The sequence below is a fragment of the Lissotriton vulgaris genome, chromosome 2_1 (genome assembly GCF_964263255.1).
Source record: "Lissotriton vulgaris chromosome 2_1, aLisVul1.2, whole genome shotgun sequence".
Taxonomy (NCBI): Eukaryota; Metazoa; Chordata; class Amphibia; order Caudata; family Salamandridae; genus Lissotriton; species Lissotriton vulgaris.
In genome coordinates this window covers 394,437,273-394,461,028 of record NC_141687.1, presented here as the reverse complement: position 1 = coordinate 394,461,028, position 23,756 = coordinate 394,437,273, and the positions used below count along the sequence as shown (strand labels likewise).

The following is a 23,756-nucleotide window of genomic DNA, read 5'->3' as shown; positions in this document are numbered from 1 at the left end:
GCAAGCAGCAGCGCGAGCAACGGAACCGGAGAGTTCCAATTAGCATATTAACGATAGCGCAAGCTGTAATAAACAAAGCGCAAGCAGTTATAAACAAAGCACGCTCAATAATAACAAAGCAAAAGGCACAATAATGCAATAGTAAGGAAAAAACACTTAACTGGCTGCGGAGCAGCAAAGAAAGAGGAAGTTGGAACCTCTATGACTCTTTATATACCTTCTATGTACTCTATGGTTACCCAGTGCTTATGGGTAGTGTAGTTTTTTGATTTCTTTACTGTGTTTTGATTGGCTGCTTTGTCCAGTAAAGAAATTGAGAAAAGCATAATCGGAGCCTCCGTCCTGACATAGAATTGCAGTAGCCAAGCATGCCCGGCCGTTTTCAGTGAACGAACTAAAGTGCTTGAGATGGACCTCGGCTCATCTCACCCTGCTCACCACCAAACCCGACACGTTGCAAACTAGTAAATATGTTACAATATCAATTAACCTAATTGGTATTGTAACATATTGACTAGCTACAGAATGCAGCAAAAACAGAAACGAAAATTAACATGCAGCCACTGGCTTCCTCTCCGCCGACCATTTATTAGGAAAACTATGTGACATTTTTCACATGTTAAATCTAATGCATGGCCGCTTAGAGGAAGCCAGTGATTGCATGTTAATTTTCGTTTCTGTTGCGGCTGCAGTCTGTAAACAAGAGCATGTCTTCGGGCAGCACTGGCTGTCGTCTTCCTTGTAAGTGATTAAAATTGAAAGGAAATGCTGCCGAATTAATTGGTAACAGTAAATGGCCTGAAATGTGAATGTTTTTCCCACTCCTATTTAGAAGTGCACCGAAATGGCGCTGAAAAAGAACAGTGAAGGCGTTTAGCAGGGCAGTGGGAAGCTGGGAAGCGTGATGCGGAATTGGCAAGCGTTACGACCGAGCCTGCCTGCCTTTGTGCATTAGTGTGCCTGCAGACAGGAACCAGTGCAAACACGAGCACAGCCATTGGGCAACAGGAGGAGGGCAGCAGCAGCTTGTGCACTGGATAGCGTGAGGCAGAATTGACCCTCCATTTCAAAGTATGCCAGCAGTAGGCAAAGAAATTTCTTTCACGAAGAAAAGGGTGCAGGAACAGGGACACCTAGGGACAGCCTGTGTTACTGCACCCTTTTCTTCGTGAAAATAATTTATTTGAGCGAAAAACAGAGAGGCATGTGGTGGACCCAATTTCGAATACACCGTGAGCCTATTTAGAAGAAATCAAAATGAGCAGTGGGTGGTACATCCCCTGTGGAGATTGTGTCATATATACACCCTCCATTTTTTTCAAAGTATGCCAGCAGTAGGCAAAGCATTTTCGTTCACGAAGAAAAGGGTGCATGACTAGGGACACCTAGGGACAAGCCTGTGTTACTGCACCCTTTTCTTCATGAAAATATTTTCTTTGTTTATGCTTATACCAGCATACTTTGAAATTAAATAAAAATTTGCATTTGCAATGTCAATAGCTGGTATTTTGACTACTACAAGTGGTATTGCACTGCAAATGCTGTGAGCCGCCTCCTGTGTGGCTTTAGCAGTGAATATATCATTGCGGCAGGAAGCAAACACTAAACCTTCAATTTCCCCGCTATAAGTTAAAGGGTCGGACACAGTAAAAGGAAACAGGCAGGAAACCACGGAGGTCAAAATCAAAAGAAAGGAGTGGTCTATTGGTGTCTTTTACGTGCACCAAGCGTGGAATAGACACCAATAGGCCATGGGCGGAGTAATTCGCCCGCCTGTGGCCTATTGGGTGCAGTCTTTCATTAAAAGATTCACGCAGATGCCAATAGCTGCCCACAAACGGACCATGCCAATAGCTGCCCACAAACGGACCATTTTTGGATTACAAAATGCCTCGCGCTGCGCAGTGCAACGCTAGGCACGAGACCTAAACACGGATGTGTCTTCAAGTGACACAACTAACTGGTGCTCATAAAAAGCGGTCTGATACCTGGTTTCGGGTAAAAATACACGCTATATAAAACTTTGGGGGGAAAAAAATTATTTCTGATAAAAAATGTATGTCCACAGTGACACAATATTAAAATAATAACAGCATGCAAGAAACAAGTCACTAGTGTTGTGATCAGATACAATTCTATGTACAAATTGAATGAATGCAGGGTGCACATGGATGTATTTTTAGTAGCTAATTTTGTTCCATATACTTTTGAAAATAAATGTTTATACGTGTTATGTTGGTTTGTGTGAATATGTATACATTAATAAGTGGGGCATGTGGTCTAAACTCAATAGAGCACCGATGCCTGAATTGACTTAGTATGTTTGAGAAGCAAATACTTCCATAGATTGCATTCTAATTTACCATTACTTCATTTAAAAGCATCATTAGGCCATTTTAATTATGAATACTTTGACTGCATTTGGAGGATAGTGACTAATTCTACCGTTAGGAGCTGTGCCTAGTTTGTGCCAGTAGTTGCAGCTTGTCGCAATAGCACTAGGGTGACCACCTAACCCCAGGACACCTCACACACTGCCTCTAGTCCTGAACGTTTTACCTGCAAATTTCTCTTTTCACGTGTATTAGTCTAATTAGATAGATAGAAACAAATCCTTACTTTATCACAGAGAATGCATTGGGTTATCACATAAAAGTCTAGTGGCATTGACTCCTCGGCATTTCTGTGGTCCTTCTACCACTGAAAAGGTGGCCAGGCTGCATCATGGCAAATCATCCAATGCAGACTGAATACTGCAAAAGTCTTTGCGGTGAGATCGATGGGCACCTCTGTTGCCATCATGCGTGGCTCTAAACTTCAGGGTTCTCTTCAGCCCTCTAATATACCATAAAGGCATAACACATTTACTTTTTGATGGATGTAAGCTTTTTGGTAACAAAGCAGACTTAGCCCTTGAGACATTTAAGAAAAGTTGAACAATGGCAAGATCTCTCGGTTTGCAGCCTCCTCCGCGAGATTAGACAATATCACAAATGTAGTGGATTTATAAGTGGCTTTAATTTTCATCAGTGACAGACCTCCCAATCATAGTTTGCTAGGAAAAATCACAGCCTCAAACTCCTCTCTTCAGACAGTGCTGAAGCCATGGTTGAGGGAGAACAGTCTGCCTCTGCCTCCCACTTCCCCTTCTTCCTCCCCTGCCACTCCCAGGAAGCAGCTCAAGTTCCAATTTGTCAAGCCACAGAGCTCCTGTGGGAGGCTTGGTGGTCTCCTTTCCAAAGGCCTAGAAGGCCATTTTATTTGGACCATTGGGTTATTCAAATTAGAAAAGGGAGTAATCCCTACCCCTCCCTCCTATTCACATGGAAGTGGAGGGTCCTCCTGCAGAAAAGAGCAGTGGAGCTGGTGCCACAGCAGGAAATTGGACAGGAATGTGACTCTTGGTACATACTGGTCCACAAGAAGGACAGAGGTCTGCGTCTCATCCTAGACTTCAGGGCTTTGACCCTTTTCCTTCGCAAGGAGAAGTGCAATAAATTCAAGATGCTCTCCCGAGCTCAGGTGCTTTTTGCGGTGGAAGCAGGAGACTGCATAGTGTCTCTGGAATTAAAAGTTGCATATAGGCATACACAAATCCTGCAGTCACACAGGATGTATCAACAATTTGTTGTGGATTCCACTCTCATTTGTGGTCCTCCCCTTTGGTTTTAAATCAGCGTCTCATGTATTTATAAAGGTGAGAGCAGTGGATGCAGCTGATCTTCAAACGTCAGAATCACAGTATTCCTCTACTTGGTTAAGTGCCTGCTGAAAGACAAGTCAACGGAGTTGGTGTCCTGCCACTTAGAATCACCAACAGCACTGCTGTTCGAACTGGGCTGTACAATCAGTGTGCCCAAATCTCATCTGGAGTCCACTCTGTGCCTTCTGTGTGTTGGGGCAGTACTGGATACATATCACTTTGAACCTTTCTCCTTACCCAGAGAATCCAGTGTAGTGTAGTGCCTATTTTCCCAATAGGCTCTGCACATTGGAATAACATAAACAGCAGTGTAGAGGTAGGACTGAGGTCTTCTAGGTCTCTACTGACTATGTTAGACTTAATTTAGGTTTGCGCCAGCTAGCTCAGAGGTCACTGGAAACTTTCTTGACTGAATGGGAAGGGATCAGCTTCCCTGACTCAGACAAGAAGGGATTCAGCTTCCGACAACCGCATAAACATGACAACTTTGCTCCCTCAGAATAAGAGTAAATCTCTAGAGTCGTGTGATAACAATAGACAGCTATTTCACTCAGTCAGATGTGCATTCTTAGTTTCACCAGAGTGCAGAGAATAGAGAGACGGGCGTGTTCAATAAAAGGTATTATTTATTGAGCAGTCTTCCTTCTCATGCAAGAGAAATGAATTGCCACAATCGCAATACTTAATGTAAAGTACATACAGTAAAAGGAGTATTATGAAATAATACTGTAAAAGCATTGATATGGTTTCTTAGCCATAAGATACTTTAAAATGGATAAAATATATATACATATATACATAGGCTAACGTGCTCAACTGGTGCTTCTAAAATACGCCTACCCTGGTGTACCTGACACAAGCCTAATACATGGGAAGGAGTAAGTAAGTAGCAGATTGAGTTAAGTAGGTTTTGCCAAGAATCTGACTCAAGAATTCTCTCTAAGGGTTTAGTCAGCACTGTACCTTGGGAATAGAATGTAGGAGGACTGGTATCTCTCTCTCAGGATTCGATATCCCAGTCACCTGCAAGGGTAGGCTGGAAACGCTAGAGCTGGATTTTCTCGGCAGGAGAAAAGACAGCGTCTTTCTCAGCGCGTCAAAGAGGAGGGGCAGCGTCCGTGGGCTCTCCGCGTCTGCTGGGCTCTCGGCAAGTAGATTAGCTGCTCTGCTCCAAAACCACCACTGTGTGTTTGCTTAAGGCAACGTTGGTATATTTATACCTGAAAGGTGCCGAGTTTGACGTAAGGTTTGGACATAAGACGTCAATAAAGATGTCACTAAGAACTGGCCGTTCTTACAGTGCTCGCATGAGTTCTATTACAAATCAAAACAAAGCAATCGGGGATTTCCCAAGTTGCTAGAGGTTTGGTGTGTTGAAAGAACTCGTTGTGCTTTCTAGGAATCTAAGGAAGTAGCTTTTGCCATGCCTTGGGCTGCAAGGGCGATTTACTGAAATATGGATCTGTTTCTTATGCCATTATAGGGATATTTATTGATTATAGCTGTGTAATGGCCTAAGATGGTAATATATATATATATATTTTTTAAAACCTTTATTTTAGCATTCAGTAGAAATACAAGCATGGGCCTACAACCGCTGGGGCCGGCCGCTAGACAAAATAAAATTTGTTGATATCACAATACGACACAGCTCATCAGCCGACAACCCGAGGTCCGGCAGAGATTCAGAGTAAAACTTGTATTTGAATGCACAGCTGGATTTCAGGATAAGACAGAGGTTTCATTTTATATTATATAAGAGAGGATAGGTGCCATACAATCAAACAGGAGAATGCGGGGGGCAGGGTGAGAAACAGGATATACATGCAATGACCACTATAATGGAGATTTGGCGCCAGAGCATATAGGTCGGTACAAAAGAACACACAATGTACATTTCCATGTTGCGCCAATACTCGAGGCCTGCCCGCCCATAAATCAGGATATCCTAAAAGCAAAAGCACGAAGTACAAGCTTACGATAAGAATCCGAATGATTCGTAGCTATACTGACCCTACGAGAAAGAAAGAGGAAGAAGAAAGGCCATAGAAAATAAAAAAGGCCAAAAAAAAAAACTCCAGCCCCACACCCTGCACCCCTGCAAATGGCTACAGCCTAACCCCACTAGCAGCGTGCCTGTCACCCCTAACAACTAAAACCCCAAAGGGAAGGAAAAAGAAGAACGGAGGAGGGCATATCCATGTGGGCTCCCAGCCCCTTTATACCCCCCGCCTGAAACAGCCAGCCCCATCACTAAAAGACAAACTTATGACAGCAATGTAGAGAAATTAGAGGGTACCGTGAGACACCGCCCAGCCTCTTAGAGCAAACAGTTGCAGGTCCAACACTTGTAAAAGCCATGCCAACCCATCCCGATCCAGCCGATCTCAACCTTGGCCCTTCCGAACGAAAACACGAACCCCTTCCAGCGAGACCCAAAGGCACACAAAAAAGCAATAAAGAAGAAAAGAGTCAGCAGAAATTAGCCCATGGCTACCAGCAGGCAGTGAGTCCTCAGGAACTGTAGATGCAGACAAACTCTCCCTCCGAGATAAACAGTCACAATGTGTCTTGAACAGAAGTCGTAGCATCGCCAGGAAAGGAGAAGATGACCACAAAATGGATGGAAAGTCACAGACAAAAGTCTCCGGGAGGGGAACGCCTGACGATGTCTCCAAAGCCGATAGTGGTGGAAAGTTCAGCAATACCATGCCATCCTCGGAAACACCGTCCACCAGGGCACCATCTGATGGTTCCAGTACTCGTTTCTTCACGGGGTTCTCGCACGGAGTCAAAATGGCCGCGTTTTGCATGGCTGCAGAATCCCGTTGCAACAATAAGGCCGGGCCCAGTTCCACCAGGAGCATTTCAGATAGGCGCGTGTCCAATTTGCTCAACAAAGTATCCACATGTGAGCGAAATGCCCAAAGTTGTGCCAGTATTAACCTCAGCGATGGCTCATGCACCGTTCGATCCATGTTCTCGTGCTCGATATCAATCACTATCACCTCCCCGGGGGAATCCGGCATCCTCGGGTGGGACAGACAGGATCTCGAACGTGCAAATGCGAAGGGTGACCAGTCTTTGTTCGCAACCACGGTCAACCCAGTTAAGGCCGCAGGCCGGTGACACCGAACCACAGAACTCCGGCGGGCGGGAACCGGGTCCGCGGGACGGGGGCCCCCACCCGCAGCCAGCAGCACGCAGACTCACTCCTCCGTTGATACTGAGCAATGAAAACGATCGCCACCAAATCCGGGCTGAAACAAAGCCTCCACTCCGGTCGACCGGGCCCAGCCTGAGTCTCCTAGCCGATGTTGTTGCACTACAGCCCGGCTGTGAAAGTACTCCAGGCCCCGGCTTCACCGCTGGAGCAGGCCGCAAACTTAAACTCGATGCAAACACTTTCAAACAAGCCGATAAAAGTTTCCGGATTTCACCATCGGAGTGCGGGACAGTTCATGCACACAGAGACTAGGCGTTAAGTCAGGATAACATGCAGGATATCGCGGCGGGTTACGAGGGTGGACGGAGCCAGGAGCCTAAGCAGCCATCTTGCTTGCTGACGAAGCTCCTCCTCTAAGATGGTAATATTGATTCAGGTTCCTAGATAAAAACACAATACCAGGACATTCGGATATGATTCTGGTGTTTTAGTAAGGGGCTCAAATTCCAGTTATGGTGATTTTCTGCTGCTAGGTCTGCTGGCTTCTTGCATCCACCTGGTCACACATGAGGGCCCTCAGTGGGGGCTCTGAAGCGAGAGGTTCCTGTACAGGTGAGATCTTGTGAGACACCATTTTAACCTCTTGGAATGCAGATGCATTTGACGACATATAGTGGGTAGAAAATCCTTGCGGCAGGGATGCCCTTTCAATCCTATCTAGCTGTGGCCACAGTGGCAACTGATGCCTCCACACTAGAATGGGGAACTCATCTGGAGGAAATGGAGATCAGAAGTCTCTGTTCTCCCGAAGAACATCTTATGCATATTAATCTGCTCAACTGAGAACGATTCAGTTGGTGCTCTCAAATTCTCAGTTGGGAAGCATTGAGACTCTGGTTTTGGGCTAACCAGCATGGAGTTGGGTTGGTTGCGAACCATCTGTTGGGCTCCCTGAACACCAGCGCCAACAGCCTCAGTTGGCGTCACCTTGCCAATCATAAATGGCGTTAACACCCAGAGGTTGTCCTGATTATCTTTGCTCATTGGAATACTCCTCAGCTGTATCTGTTTGCCACCCACAACAACATGCATTTCCCACTGTTCTGTCCCCTCTAGTATCCAGCGCAAGAAGCCTTGGGGGACGCGTTTAAGTTGAAGTATAGTGTTCAGTTCTGAGAAAACTTTGCCAATACTGGGCCCAAGTCATTCTCATCACATCGGATTTGCCAAGAAGGGTGTGGGATGCAGCCCTTTTGCACATCTCCTTATGCCCCCTGCTCCAAGTTTCACTGAGAGGAAACCTTCTATCCCAGTCGGTGGGACAATTTCTGCACTCCAACCTCCAGAACCTCCGTCAGCAGATTGACTGCTGAAGTGGTAGATTTCATTCTGTCTGCTTTGTCAGTCAAACAAAATGGTGTACTCCAGAAGGTGGAGCCGGTTTGTTAATTGGTGTGCTCAGAATAATATGGATCTCTTGAAAGCCCACTTGTCTGGCATCCTCAGATGTGCCTTGTCGTTAGCCCAGCAAGATAGTGCAGTGGGGACTGTCAAGGGCTACCTAGCAGCCTTGTCTGCTTTGCTCTGCCTTCCCGATTAGCCATCCCTATTTAAGTCACCCATTGTGTTGCGTTTTCTGAAAGGTTTTAGACATGTTTCTCCCTACACCACTCATATCTCACTGGGGCCTTAATTTGGTTTTATGGAATTTTGAGTTGAAACTCTTTACAGATGCCAATGAGGCTTTTAAGTATTAAAGCAGTTTTCCTAGTTTTCATAACTTTAGCAAGAAGGGCGAGCGAATTGCAAGCAGTGAATTGACACCCTCACTTCACTTGCTTTTTCCATTACAAGTTTGTCCTTCAAACTACAGCTGCTTTCCTACCAAATGTGGTAATCCCATTTCACCTGCGTCAGTCCATCATCCTTCTTCTTTTTACAACCTTCCAAACCTCACCAAGGGGCGGGAGAGGTTGCACAGACTATACCCAAAGAAGGCGGGCAGATTTTACACCACCTAACTAAGGAATACAGAACTGATAACCATCTTTTTATGGGATATACAGGCAATAGAAAAGAAAACACTAGAATCCTCCCTGGGTATATTATTCTGTGCTGTAAGATGTGCTATGCTTTTGCCCATAAACATCCTATGGAGGGTATCAGGGATCATTCCACCACAGGCAAATTTTACAGTTCTGCATTGGCAGAGGTGTTCCAGTACGCAGGACAACAACAAGGCCGTCCCTTTACACTTTTGGGAAGCACGACTGCTTGGTCTCCAAAGTATTAAAGAACAGCCATTTTGATCTGTTCTTCTCAATTCCTTGTATAACATGTCATACCTCTCCTCCAAGTAATTTACTGCTTTTGCTTGCTATTCAAAAGGTGAGGAATCTGCAGGTGTCAGTTACTGTCTACCAGCAAATTTCTCACCCATCTCACCTCCACCCCATTTGAAGGTTGATTATAAGCCACTCCATTAAAGCCCTGTTTAGCTCTATGCAAAACTCCATAGATCTTCACTGTTATGTTAGAACTATATTTCTTGAGCGCACGGCTACCCAGATCGGGTGTCCCGGCGCTTTGGCAGAGAGTCCTGAACACAACCAAGAAAAACCCAGCGGCAGAAACACTGTAGGCCCACTGGTTAGGCGGAGAAGAGGAGCGTCTTGAGCTCCTTTCTAAAGGCCAGAAGATTGTTAGCCTTGCGGAGTGACAGAGGGAGCTCATTCCACAAACTGGCCGCCATAAACTGGAAAGACCGGCCTCCCATCCGCACGCGTTTGATCACTGGTACCTCCACTTTAGCCAAGTCAGCAGATCTCAAACTCCTCCGGGGAACGTAGAGAGCAATCCGCTTCCTGAGGTAAGCTGGGCCAATGCAGTGGAGGGCTTTAAACGCCAACGTGAGGACCTTGAAACTAATTCTGCTAGGGATAGACAGCCAATGCAGCCTGCCGCGCAGTAGAGAGGCACTGGCTCTCCGTGGAAGGCCAAAGATGGCTCTGGCCGCCGAGTTTTGGACAACTTGCAATCTGGATACCAGATATTTAGGCAGACCAGAGAAAAGTGCGTTAGCGTAGTCTAAACGCGAACCCACAAGTGCTTGCACGATGTTCTTGCGATATTGAAGGGAAAGCAGTGGGAGAAATTTCCTCACCATCTTTAAGATACCGAAACATTTCCCCGCCAGGCCCGTGATGTGGGGACGAAAAGAAAGACTGTCGTCAAATACCACACCCAGATTTTTTACTTGGGCAGATGGTTTCTCAGGGGGGAACATGCCGGAAGGCCACCATGATTTCCAGCCAGGGTCCTCAGCGCAGCCAAAAAAGAGCAACTCGGACTTATCCGAGTTACATTTCAGGTTCTGGTGCTGAAACCATGCAAAAACAGCACTCAGGCAGTCTCTGATTCTGTCGCCATTAAAAACCTCTCCCTTCCTGCAGGTAAACAGGAGCTGGGTGTCATCAGCGTATGAGATGACCCGGGCTCCAAATGCCTCCGCGACCTCGCCAAAGGGGCCACATAAATGTTAAATATGGTGGGGCTCAGGATGGATCCTTGAGGCACCCCCACCTCTAGCGAAGGCATTTCCGCGGAGAACGGAGGAGCCCAGATCACCTGCCGACGGTCGGTTAAGAAGGATTTAAACCAGTCCAACACCGTCCCCCGCAGACCTACCTCCCTGAGTCTTAGGAGGAGGCCGGCGTGTGGGACGGTGTTGAATGCCGCCAACAGGTCCAGCAAGACCAACATAGCCTTTCCCCCAAGATCAAGCGTTTCCCTGATGGCGTCGGTCACCTCCACAAGAGCTGTCTCCGTACTGTAATTGGCACGGAAACCAGATTGGGAGTCATGCAGCAGTTTGTTATTCTCTATGAAGGTGGTAAGAGTATGCTGAACATGTTTCTCCGCCACCTTCGCCAGAGCAGGGAGGAGGGAGATTGGTCTATAGTTGGCCCACTGTAAAGGGTCGAGCAGAGGTTTCTTAATGAGCGGGAGAATAAGAGCATGCTTCCATTCTTTAGGGACCACTCCAGAACTCAGAGACATGTTGAGCAAGGGGTTCAGCAAGTTGTTAATAGCTGGTGCCACCGAGCTCAGGCATTTAGCCGGACACGCATCCAAGGGGGATCCAGATTTCAACCGGGAAAGCAGCTCCAGAGAGGACTCACAGGATAGCGGGGGGAACGTCGAAAGAGTGGGCGCCAGCTCGGCTGCAGCGGATGGAAGGGCCTTCAGATCACTTTCCACAGCTGCAGCCACTTCCAGGGACCCCACCCGATCGAATGAGTCCTGAATCCTACGGATCTTGTCCACAAAGAAGTCAGCAAGCTGCTTGATCCACTCCTCAGTATGGGAGTGAACCCTAGCGGCCGCCACCGGCTCTACGAATTCCTTCACAATTCGGAATAGTTCCCGGCTCGTGTTATCAGCCTGGTCTATTCTATGCTCGAAGTAGATCTTTTTAGCTTCGGCAATCTGTCTGTGATAAGATTTTATCGCACCCCTGTACTTCAGTTTCTCCTCAGGCGCATATCTGCGCCGCCAGAGCCTTTCAGATCTTTTGCAGTCCTGGCGCGCTTTTCGCAGAGTAGCGGTGAACCAAGGAGCGGAATCCTGGCAGGGGGCTGTCCTGACCGGTTTCCGAGGGGCAAGCTCCTCGAATCTTGTCCGAAGCCAGTCCTGGACTAGCGGCAGGTCGACTTCTAAGTTCCCAGTCGTAATGCAAGGATGTGCATGGAGTGCGTCAGCGAGCATATCAGCTGACACCAGGTGAAAGGCTCTAGCTTGACGAGACCCGTCCTTATGAGCTCTTTGACTCGTCTGGTGCTCAGCTAACAACACGAAATTAATTAAATAATGGTCGGACCATAGAACCGGCAAAGGGGAGGACACCTTAATTGGCAGAGTGGAAAAGATTAAATCCAACGTATGCCCTTTCACGTGCGTTGGACTATCGATGAAAGAGGTCAGTCCGAGCATCTCGGTAATGTCCCGTAATTTAGATGCATCGGCATCAGTTGTCGAGTCCATGTGCAGATTTAAGTCGCCCAGCAGTACACAGTGTGCCGAGCGCACACAGGGTACTGACAGTGCCACCTGTAAATCCTCGAAAAACGAGCCTAGAGGCCCTGGAGGTCTATAGATCAAAATTCCTGTGCAGGTATGTGAAGCCGACAGCTGGAGAATAAAGCCCAGAGCTTCACAACCAGCGATATTATCTACAGGATAAGAGGTGCAGACAAGGGACTTGTCAACAACTAAGGCCACCCCACCGGTAGACAGTCAAAATATCGAGTTGGAAATATCGACTTACCATAATATCGAGTCTGTAATATCGAAGGAGCATAATATCGAAGGCAAGAATATCGTAGGACAGAATATCGACCCAAGGTAAGTAATATCGAAATACTTAATATCGATGTAAGTAATATCGAAGTTGGTAATATCGATAGCATATATATCGATGTTAATAATTTCGATGACACTAATATCGATATTTGTATTATTTTATAGTTTTTTATTATGTATGTGTTATATGTTTAATTTAAGTATTTAAAATAATTACTATTATATGTGTATACATTTTCTATAATAATATAGAAATTTATAAGGACATTTGATGTTTTAGTACCGGAGCGGGTTGTGGGTTTATAGGGGAATAGGGTGGGAAGTAATTTAATTATGGTAAGTTGATTAGTAATTAGTAGGATTAATTAATTAATTATAATTAATTGCTAATTAATATTGATAATTGGGAAATAATTAATTGATTAATTGATATATATTTTCTGTAGCGGGATGTGGGTTTATAGGGGAATAGGGTGGGGAGTAATTTAATAATAATTAATTAATTAATATATGTTTTTAAATATTTATAACTAATTAATTGGCAAATAATTAATATTAATTAGTTAATTAATTAATATAATTTGGTACATATTTTAAATTAGTAATTAATTGGTAATTAAATAATATTAGTTAGTTAATTACATTATTAGAGTAATTTATTTATATATATAATTTTTAGTTACTGTTAATTAATTAATTGGGGAAAATGATATTAATTATTAAATTATATTAATTACAGCTTATGTGCTAATATATTTATTTTATTGTTATTGTTAATTAATTATTAATTGCTAATTAAATAATATTATTTACCTTTGGGTTAAGGAGTATTTTTAGGGTTCAGGGTAATTTTTGGGTTTTTGGGTAAAGGGGTATTTTTAGGGTTCAGGGTCAGTTTTCAGTTCATGGGTAAAGGGGTATTTTTAGGGTTCAGGGTCAGTTTTCAGTTCATGGGGAAAGGGGTTTTTTTAGGGTTCAGGGTCAGTTTTCAGTTCTTGGGTAAAGGGGTATTTTTAGGGTTCAGGGTCAGTTTTCAGTTCTTGGGTAAGGGGGTATTTTTAGGGTTCAGGGTCAGTTTTCAGTTTTTGGGTAAAGGGGTATTTTTAGGGTTCAGGGTCAGTTTTCAGTTCATGGGTAAAGGGGTATTTTTTAGGGTTCAGGGTCAGTTTTCAGTTCATGGGGAAAGGGGTATTTTTAGGGTTCAGGGTCAGTTTTCAGTTCATGGGTAAAGGGGTATTTTTAGGGTTCAGGGTCAGTTTTCAGTTCATGGGGAAAGGGGTATTTTTAGGGTTCAGGGTCAGTTTTCAGTTCATGGGTAAAGGGGTATTTTTAGGGTTCAGGGTCAGTTTTCAGTTTTTGGGTAAAGGGGTATTTTTAGGGTTCAGGGTCAGTTTTCAGTTCTTGGGTAAAGGGGTATTTTTAGGGTTCAGGGTCAGTTTTCAGTTCTTGGGTAATGGGGTATTTTTAGTAAATTAATTATTAATACTTATTGTTCAGTACATATATATTATATCTTTAATGTATATATTTTTATTTATTAATTTTAAACATTATTAGATACTTTTAAATATGTATATTTTATTTATTAGTGTTATATACTTACTTTTACATTTATATATATTAAAAAAAAAATCGATATTTTTAACATCGATATTTTTTACAACGATATTATTTTTTCGATATTTTTGTACTTACCATGTTGTAGATAGGATGTCGATATTTTTGCCCTCGATATTGTTGACTCGATATTCTTGTAGGTCGATATTTTTGTAGTCGATATTCTGTCATAGATCCCACCCCACCACCTCTGCCTCCAGTTCTATCCCTCCTTAAGATGGTGAAGTTGGGGGGAAGGGCATTAGCGATGTCAGGTTCCGAGCCAGCCCCCAACCAAGTCTCTGTCAAAAAAAGACAGGAGATTTTCGAGAGCGTAAGGAGGTCCCAAATTTCCATGGAATGACGCGCCAAGGATCTGGTATTTAACAAGGCACACTGACATTCCAAGGGGAGGGAGAGGGGAGCGCGAGATGGAGATGATATGGGACGCCAAGAACATCCAGGGCACCCTTTAGCCAGGTGTCGACCACCAGGGAAAAGACAATTACAACCGCTCTTGGGGGGACGGAGCGCACATAAAGCGGCCGCACTATACCTAATCATCCTACACACCTACCCAAGATGCCAGAGTCCCGCCTCGGCCGCCTCCGAGACGCTGACGAGCGCAGACGGGCAGGACTCTGGCACGACTCAGGCGCAGGGATGGCGCAACCGCTGCGCGTCACCGCTGCGCTAGTCTGGCGAGCTTTAAATAGCGTCGTCTCAGCGTCCCAGGTGACCTGGACGCTCAAAGATGGCGCTCGCACTACTCCCCACTCCAAGATGGCGCTCAGCCCAAACCCTCCCGGTAACCCGGATCCGCCCAACAGCGGTGGAGTTCACCAAAGTTAGAGTGCAAGTAAGGGCCAGAAATGGTTTAGAGGCAGGGAAGCAGGCTAAAAAGTAAAAGAAACAAAATCCAAAAATTGTGACAAATGCAGTACAACACAGCATATATTATACATGCCCGACTTCTATGTATGTGGGGGAAAACATTTCTGTGATGTCATATGTCAGTTTATAGGATGACAATGTGTTCTCTCTTATGTCATAGGGTTTAGGGTTGTGAACTCTGTCTCGGAAGTATTCCACTCCCTATTTTACACTTGTTTATGAAGGTACTCAGGTTTTGCTTTGACCTTAAATTTCCTGTTTCATCACATAGGACCAGATGCATAAAGAAATCATTTTGCGATTTCCTACTTGCGAATCTTTGCAAATCGCAATTAGGAAATCGCAAAACGGCATGCATGAAAGTGTGTTTAACACTTTTTACGATTCCTAGGGGATTGCAAATGACCTACCTCTTGAATATTAATGAGGTAGGTCGCAATTTGCGACCCCCTAGGAATCGCAAAAATCAAAGGGATGGTGGCCTGCTGGAGTCAGCAGACTACCATGTCTGTGATTGCTTTTAAATAAAGCAATTTTTGGGTGGAAATGCAGCTCGTTTTTCACTGGACGCATTTATTTCTTTAACAAGAATGAAAAGTTTTCTTTTAATTTTTTAAGAGTAGGCAGTGGTCCGTGGGACCACTGCTTGCTCTTAAAAAATGCTGTAACAAATATTCCCAAGGGGGAATGGGGTACCACCTATTTAAAGTAGGTGGTAAAATGTGAATGTTTTGTTACTGCCTTTCGGTCACAAAACATTCCTACATACCAATGTGGTATTAGGAAGGGACGCTCTAAACACGGGCCTTCCTAATAGCGAATCTCAAACCCATTTTGCCATTCGGTAACAGGTTACCAAATCACAAAATAGGGTTTTCCGCTCCGAAGACAAAAATGCTTGATGCATGTGCCCCAAAAACCTATGAATCTGAGAAGGATCTGGACAAAAAAAAGTTAGAGGTAAGCAACTTTCCCTCTTTTCCTACTCATGCAAGGAGTTTTTTGCATTTTAACAGGCTTTGAATCTAAGACGATAAGTGCTTAAGAACCACTGTTGAAGATAAGCAACTATGCCTTCTCCATGTTTAGTGCTTGTATATGGAAATCTATCTAACTTTATTGTAAATCTGCTCCACCCTACCGCCTTTTCGTGAATTGGTTCACATAACGTATATGATCATTTATCATTTGTCCTCTGTAGAATCATTATTTTTCTTATGATGTGCTGGTATTGTGGGCCACACACTTCTAGCTTGTGCTGTATATGTTTCAAATTACCTGCCTTGAAAAGACGAAGAATTGAAGATGGAGATTTTAAATGTTAAAAGTGAAAGTTTGACTTTCGGGGAGTGTTTCTAGCCACTTTATCACTTAATAAGCGTTTCTTTCCTTTAATGCACCTAGTGTAGTGTTTCTAGCCAAAGGTGAAATCTTCATGTAATAAGCTATGTCTGAATACATTTAATATTTTTTAGTCCAATGAGTTTATGATAAATAGATATGTTTTTTTTAATAGACACCACACGTCCGCAGCGGTCCTACGAGAACAATGGCTATGAGTACCACTTTGTTACCAAGGACATGTTTGAGAGCATGGTGTTTAGTCACAGGTACTGTATCTCTGAGACTCACCCTTGATTGCCTTTATCACTCTACAGCTGCATCCAATAAATACACTTTTCATCATGAATTCCCGTTGACATCTCTAATGCCTCTGTATCTCAAATGCAGATACAGAGTTCCCTTCGATTCTCTTTTTGCAATAGTATTTAAGGGACAGAAGTGTCTTCTCTTTCTTATTGGTGTCTTTATATGTATACCTCATGGCACTCTAGCATGGGTACCTCTAGCTGTGTTTTATCATCAGGCATTATTTAGTCTAACTCGATATATAGACTGCCGCTCTCATTCTTGCTGATTGAGCTAATGGACTAAGATATGGGCTATTCAAGCCTAAACCCTACCTAGAAGATGTTTGTTCATATAATTCCCTGTCACAGATAGTAGTTCTTGCAAGCACTTTATTTCAGTCTTTCGTTCATAGCCGCTTATAGTCTTTTTACCAGTATGTGATTCGTCAGGCATGTGTTGCCTTGAGTTCTTTAGGGCTAGATGATACGTATAATATCTATTATATGTCTAAAATTAAGAGGTTTGTACTAATTATAGCCAACACAGAATAGTGTAAACTCAAGCAGGAATACATTTGATGCACCAGTGCTTACAAAGTTAATAACTTTTTACTAGTAAGTGTCCAAATACCACATTATCAAATTTGTGGAGATTTAATAGATCAAGACCATACATCACAACAGAGTTTATTGTGTAAAGTTCGGTGACCATAGTATCCAGTCAGTGAGAGTAAGTTTATTTAAACATCCACTTCTACAAGTTTCTGCAATGTGAGTACAAAAAAACCTCAAACCGAAACATAGCAAAAATAATTTGAGTGAGTCGTAGTATTTGCAGAAAGTCATGCATATCAAAGCATCATGCAGTATGAGTCCAAGGTGATTATACTTATAGTTAAATACATTTCTTAAAATCCTGTATGTAGGAAAAACCCCTTTCATTTATTGATTTTATCAATCAAGAATTGCACCCATTTGACTGTCATGAGGGGATTTAGGATATATCCTGAAAAGATTCATAAGAGTATTTTGAAAATTGGTTTCCTCCAATTGAAAAAAGTGCATTATAATAATCACAATAAATGCAATGTCATAATTGAAGAAAATTGTAACTACTGCCTAATAAAAATATTGTTAGAGATATTCCAAGTATAAATTAAATACGGGTGGCATCTCTATCAATCCTTATTATGGATATAAATCAACTGAATGAAGTCTGTATAGGCTCAAGTTGCTCAGGGAATCAATTCGAGGGTGATGAGGAGATTGGATTAATATACGTTAAGTAAGTAGAGCTAAAGTAAGTTTATCACCCAATGTGGCAGACGCCATGATTTTGTTGTTAAACTTGCACTATGTCACTTCATTTTCAGTAGTTGTCTGCAAGGCAGTGTGTTTCGTTATATGTGAAAATACAAGTGAGTCAATAACTTCAACCTATTCCAGATAATAAAACTTGGCTATATGTGGCCACTGGAAGTTCAACTCACTTGTAATCACTCGCTTACCTTTTTCTAGCATCCTTGCAGATATTTGTTCTCACTTCGCAGTTGCATGATTAGAGACCTGCATGAGTTAGCAGGCTCTCATCTCTGCATTTGCAAAGAGCTGTTTTTGCAATCACTGTTGTTTAAAGGAACAGAGGTTATGCTACCAAAGAATTGGGCACACTGCAAAATGGATGTATACCGTGGCCCATCGGGTCATTGTCTGCTCCCACTGATGCCTACAGCTGCCAACAGTTACAATCTGGAACGTTACCGACCAACAAGACCAGTGGCAAATCAACCATTGATACATTTTGTTGAGAGACAGATGGCATGGCGTTTAATTTTAACTGATTTCTTTCATTTGAAACTCGCCAGGAGAGTTAGAGTTGACATTTTCCATCCTCAAAAAGTCTGACACTTGCCACAGTACAGGCTTTGCAAGTGAGAAAATCATTGGATCCATTGGCTTCTGGTTTAGTGATTTAATTGTTATTTGTTCCATTCCTTGTTCTCATATTTTAACTAAATGCTTAATCCTGGCCCACCACTTTGTCATTAATTGTCAGTTCCCTTATCTGCAAAATTTGAAAGCCTTTATTATGCCCATATATTAATAAAAAACTAGGATATCTCATGAACACCTTCCCAGTGCGTTGCACTTTTCATACCTGCAGTAATTTCCAAATACTTAACTGCAAACTCACTAATATTCTGGAGCTGAGAGCCACACCACTGTGAGCTGTATTCATTTTGAGATAGATTTTTACAGTTATAATTCTCATACAGTCCATGTAAAGCCAGATCAATAATTAAAATAATACATCTATAAAAAAATATTGTTAACTCAACCACCAGTACTAAAGAGCTAAAATATGATGGAAATCTACACATTAAAGTTATACAGTAACAAATTATCTTTAGTGCATATTCAAAGAGAAATATTTATCTTATGCAGATTTTTGCAAGAAGCTTTTTAGCTGAGCCGATATTTTCATTTGTTCTTGTTAAAACTACAATCATGCCACAATAATGTACGATTTTTAACTGAAAAACTCACAAATTCACACAAAAGTTTTAAGTTCACTGACGCATATAGATGCACTAGTTTACTCATCGTCTGTACATTACTTTTGGTCTGTAATTAAGGGGCCATACAGTATGATGGTATGCCAGAATATTGCATTGTTAGATGCTTATTTTGGATTTTTACCTTAGTGTATGAGCAACAAAACAGTCCCTCTATGAAGGATGGTATGTCGGAGGAAAAGTAGTTCCCTACTTGATCAGCTCTTAAAGTCCAGGAAAAAACAGCTTCTTGACGTTTCAGGTTTTGAATGTTCTACCGCTTTACTTACAGTAAATCAAGATTCAGCGGGCTTCCAAGAAGGTTTAAAAATCTTCATAATTTGTTAATTTTGGCTACAGATCAGAATTCGCCTTTCTGTCTATTGCGAGTGTTTTTCAGCCCCATTATTTCTTATGGTGTACAAGCACTTCAAAAAATACAATTTACAAATACTTATATTCCGCAACTCATATTTCAGTGGGTTATAAAATGACCATCCAGTAGCTCGGATTGGCTGTAATAATAATAATTACCTTCCTTTATGTCAATCCTGCTCCTTTCAACCTGTATAGTAGACATAACTCACTGCAAATAAGCATCTGTGGAAGATTGTCCAGTGCCAGAAATGGCGAGACAAACCCAGGACACCTAAAATAACGTTACATATACCTTAGCAAGGCATGAAGTGGGTGTCTTCTTTCATAAAGGGCTGTGAAACTAAACTGCATATTCTGGCCCCACTATGTTATTTCATTAGCCATATTTTGTTGTACTTCCTTCCCAGATGCTGCTTGTTCTCCATGGTGCAGGAAAGATATCTGACGCAAATGAGTTTGAGAAGGAAAGGTATATTAGAAAACTACAACCACATGTAAACATCCTCTCCCTCATGGCATTCCTTCTGATATTCAGAAGTTTGAGATTTCCCCACCATCACAGAGAGGTTTGACATTCTCCTTGTTGCAGAGGAATATTTTACACTTATAAATTGAAAATGAACCCATGCTGAGCTGCCATAGTAATAGGCAAGTAATTCCCCCTTCTCCAGCATGACCTCCACTCAAGCTCACACTTTAAATATATTCATTTCCTAACACTTAGGAGGACCTAAACAGCCTCCCCAGTACAAGGGAGATTATTCCGGGTGAATAAATCTGTATAGCTACAGACAAGAATCTTCCTCTTTGTCAGCAGATGACTCCTCTCACAAATGAACATTCCCCACCATCAGGAAGGCTGTGGAGGTCTTCCTGGATGGCTGAGGAGATGGAGTGACGGTGAGGCGCGGCAGTGGGGAAGATTCTGACTAGAATCATTGTTAACAGCCACTGTATTAAGCAAGAGCAAATGATAAACTAACTTGTGTCAGTGACAGATCAGCTCTGATAATTCAGCATTAAAAGTTTGTACTGTGTTCTTGAGAAGGACAGGAGCTAAATGAAAGTGAAAAGTTCCGAATGCAGCTTAAATTCACGATTACAACCTCACAGTTGAGAGAAGCTCAGATATGGGAGCTTGAGCGTTTTTCAAATAGTTGTGTTTTTTATACAATGAGATGGAGAAATGAGTGACTCTATCTTCATTGTTTGAAAAACTGGAGCAGCATGAGATTCTGGAGATCACTATGAGTCTGCACAACGCCATCTGATTAGATGGACTAAAAATGCATAATTTGCCACTCATCAATTCTCTTTATCCTTCTTCAGATTCCTGGAATATGGTGAATATAAAGAAAACTTTTATGGCACTAGTATCGACTCTGTGAGAGCAGTTCTTGATGAAGGGAAAGTCTGTATAGTCGATCTGGACCCACAGGTAAGATGAGAAGTCACGTACAAGACACATTCTTTTGGTGGGACTGATCCAGGGCAGAGGGAGTGTGCCATTCATTCAGAGAAGATCAACACTCAGAATTCAGTGGTGTGACATATTTTATAAGGACCCATATGGAATGAAGGATACTTGTTTGTGGTCCACTTGCAATAGTATCTCATTGTTTTTCATCTTCCTAAAGTCAAAAAGTGTTATTTCCCAATAGTATCATGTTTGGGGGCAGAATCAGCTTTAGGAAACAATGACTTACTCCCAGTCTCCATCTGGTGTTCTCATTATCTGTAGGTAGAGGTGAAAGTTCATGAATTTGTTGGTCTCAAATGGTAAACTGTCTCATTGATATATGGATTTTGTGTGGATTTCTTGATATGAACCAAGATTTGTAGATGTTCCACAAGTTACATTTAAATAACGCACAGTATAGCAAACCTCCTTCAAGTCAGCAATAAGCATCCTCTAACATGAGCATGAACTAACACATTACACTCTCATAATGTCCCCAACGTTTTGAGAGTAAATTCTCCAGAATTCATTGTTTAGTAGATTCTCATGCTTTTCAGTTATTCCTCATGTTGTTAGAAATCCTCTAAACATTAAGCATGGGCGAATTTTGCGAATCTCGCGTTCGCGAATTTTGCGGATTTGCGAACTCGCAATTCGCAAAATCCGCGAATTCTCGCGAATTTGCGGATTTTTTTTTTGTGTTCGCGCGTGTTTCTGCCAGTTCGCGAGGGTTTTGTACAATTTCGCAAAACGCAAACTTACCTGTCGGGTCGCAAGTTTTGCGAACTTGTTGTTTCTACGTGTCCAGCCTGTTTGGGACACTCTTCTTCAACACTTCCACTCTCTGTCACCACTGCCATTCTCTGACTTCTCATGCCACCCTCTGGCCCACCCATGCCACCCTCTGTTTCATCACAGCACCCTCTGGTTGTCCAGTCAGTGTACATTATTGTGGCAAAGCAAAGCACACCTTCCCTGCCTCAAGTGACCTGAATTAATTTGGGGCTGATTAATGTGTCACAGAATATTTTTTTAGCTGGCACCTGCTTCCTTAGTGCTTCCTGATTAGTGATCTTTTGCACTTGCTAAGTGCTTTCATTGTTGCAAAATTAGTTACAGCACCTGCCCTGCCCCAACTGACAATAATGAATTAGGGGCTGATTAATGGATTTGAACTTCCAGCCTGGCTCCTGCTTGTCTCCCTTAGCTGTAATTCAGGACCTTTGTGGCATATGTGTAACTATTCTGAGGTTCAGAGCTGGGTCACATAATAGTTGCAAGTAGGCAACTGAACTCTGGAGGGGCCCCTCAGGAGGCACTACAGGAAATGGCTACTAATGATGAGCCTGAACTTTTGAACCTGGTAAATAGTTTCAGTTTTGCTAAGATCGTATATCTGCAATTTAGCGCTTATTCGCGGGGCGCGAATTGTACTGGGAAGCCGCAAACTCACGCGAACAGTGCGAGCAAGCCATAAAATCCGCTGCTTACTAAACATTTAAGTTTTTCCGCCCATGCTTACTAAACATTTAACTTAGTAGTATTAACAGTATACTTTTAATGCAGGCGCACATCCACATGGATTAGGCCTTTTTACTTGGATTAAGCCTTTTTATGTGTCTAATAAGCTAAAAAGACTTCTACCACTGGAGGCAATCATCACATTTTTCGTGCATGTCATGAGTTCAGGAGATCTTTGACTTAGGGCCTGATGTAAAGATTGACAGACACAATACTCTGTCAGAACATGGTGGTTATCCCGTCTGCCGTACTACAAATGCCATAGGCTATGATGCAGAACAAATACTGGAAATGCTGTGCTAGAAAGAGAAGCATGCCACAAGCTGGATCTAGACAACATTTATATACAAGAAATTTCTTTGGCCTGTGGAACGTTTCAACTGGATTTATTCACAACAACTCAAAATACAAAATGCTGAACTTTCTCCAGCAAACGGTAGCGCAAGAGACTCGGGGAGACAAAGATTTTGAATTTCTGGTTAAAGGCTTTTAGGTACTCTTTTCTTCACCAATTCATTCCCATTAATCGTGTCCAGCATGAGCTGAAATGGATGGATATTGACCTCAATATTTTTGGCTAGGTAGCTCTACTACACATTCGGATGTCATCTCAATATGGAGGCCATTCCAACTGTGTTCCCCCATATAATGGCATAGAATTGGGGACAATTCAGCCTCTCTGATCCTGAAAATATAAGGGATGATTATGAGTTTGGAGTTCAATAGGTGCAGCGGTTTGAGACGGTATTATGCTGGTTGTGCCGTTGCGGCACCACCAAGCATATTATGAGGTTCCTCACTGCCAGCCTTTTCATGGCGGTGAGCCCGCTATGAAAAAGCTGGCATTGAGGGAACTAAGGGAGCCCTATAGGGTCTCCTGATGCCTCGGGGCCATGGGGATCCATTCAGGGGGGCACATGGTGTGGCCCCCTGTCTGCAAGCATTCCCAGTTCCTGCATGGCATGGACTTAACAGTCTAAGAAGTGCAGGAACTTGCTTTGGTATTCTCATTGCTGCACCGTTGTGGGAACACCAAAGGACTGCTCCCCAGACAACAAGGAAACTCGAGATCTGCCGACCGGCCAGCAGTGAGCTTTGGCAGTGCGAGAGTGGGACGGTGACATGCCGCCCCGCTCCCACACTGCCAAACTAAGAATCAGGCCCTTAGTGTTTTTGTGTCTGAATCATCTAGACATTGAGGAATATTGTTGCACAATGCTTTTATTCTGTGCTTTTTTTGTATTCAATGCTTTTGTTCCATCAGACATGTTCCAAGTGTAAGAGACCCCATTTGGTACAAAGTGAAGGTCTTGAACTCTGTGGCACTGCTTGTAAATCAAATTTTCTCAGATCTTCAACACCTAGTCAGGCGAGCCTCATGTACTCAGCACTATGGTGATTCACATTCTTTCCAGATCATAAAGAACATCATTTAATGCCGCCATATGGTAGCAAATAAATAACTTCAGGTGCTAAACGCAAAATGTTCTAT

General features: G+C 42.9%; 1 protein-coding gene across 1 annotated transcript in view; it reads left to right on the top strand.

Annotated features, from left to right (window-relative positions):
* Nucleotides 1–23,756, top strand: part of MPP4 (MAGUK p55 scaffold protein 4) — a 296,409-nt gene that overhangs the window by 228,910 nt on the left and 43,743 nt on the right. Inside the window, exons 19-20 of the mRNA XM_086958555.1 lie at nucleotides 16,237–16,330; nucleotides 20,614–20,722. Coding sequence (XP_086814681.1) covers nucleotides 16,237–16,330; nucleotides 20,614–20,722 — 203 coding nt within the window. The remainder of the gene's footprint in view (nucleotides 1–16,236; nucleotides 16,331–20,613; nucleotides 20,723–23,756) is intronic.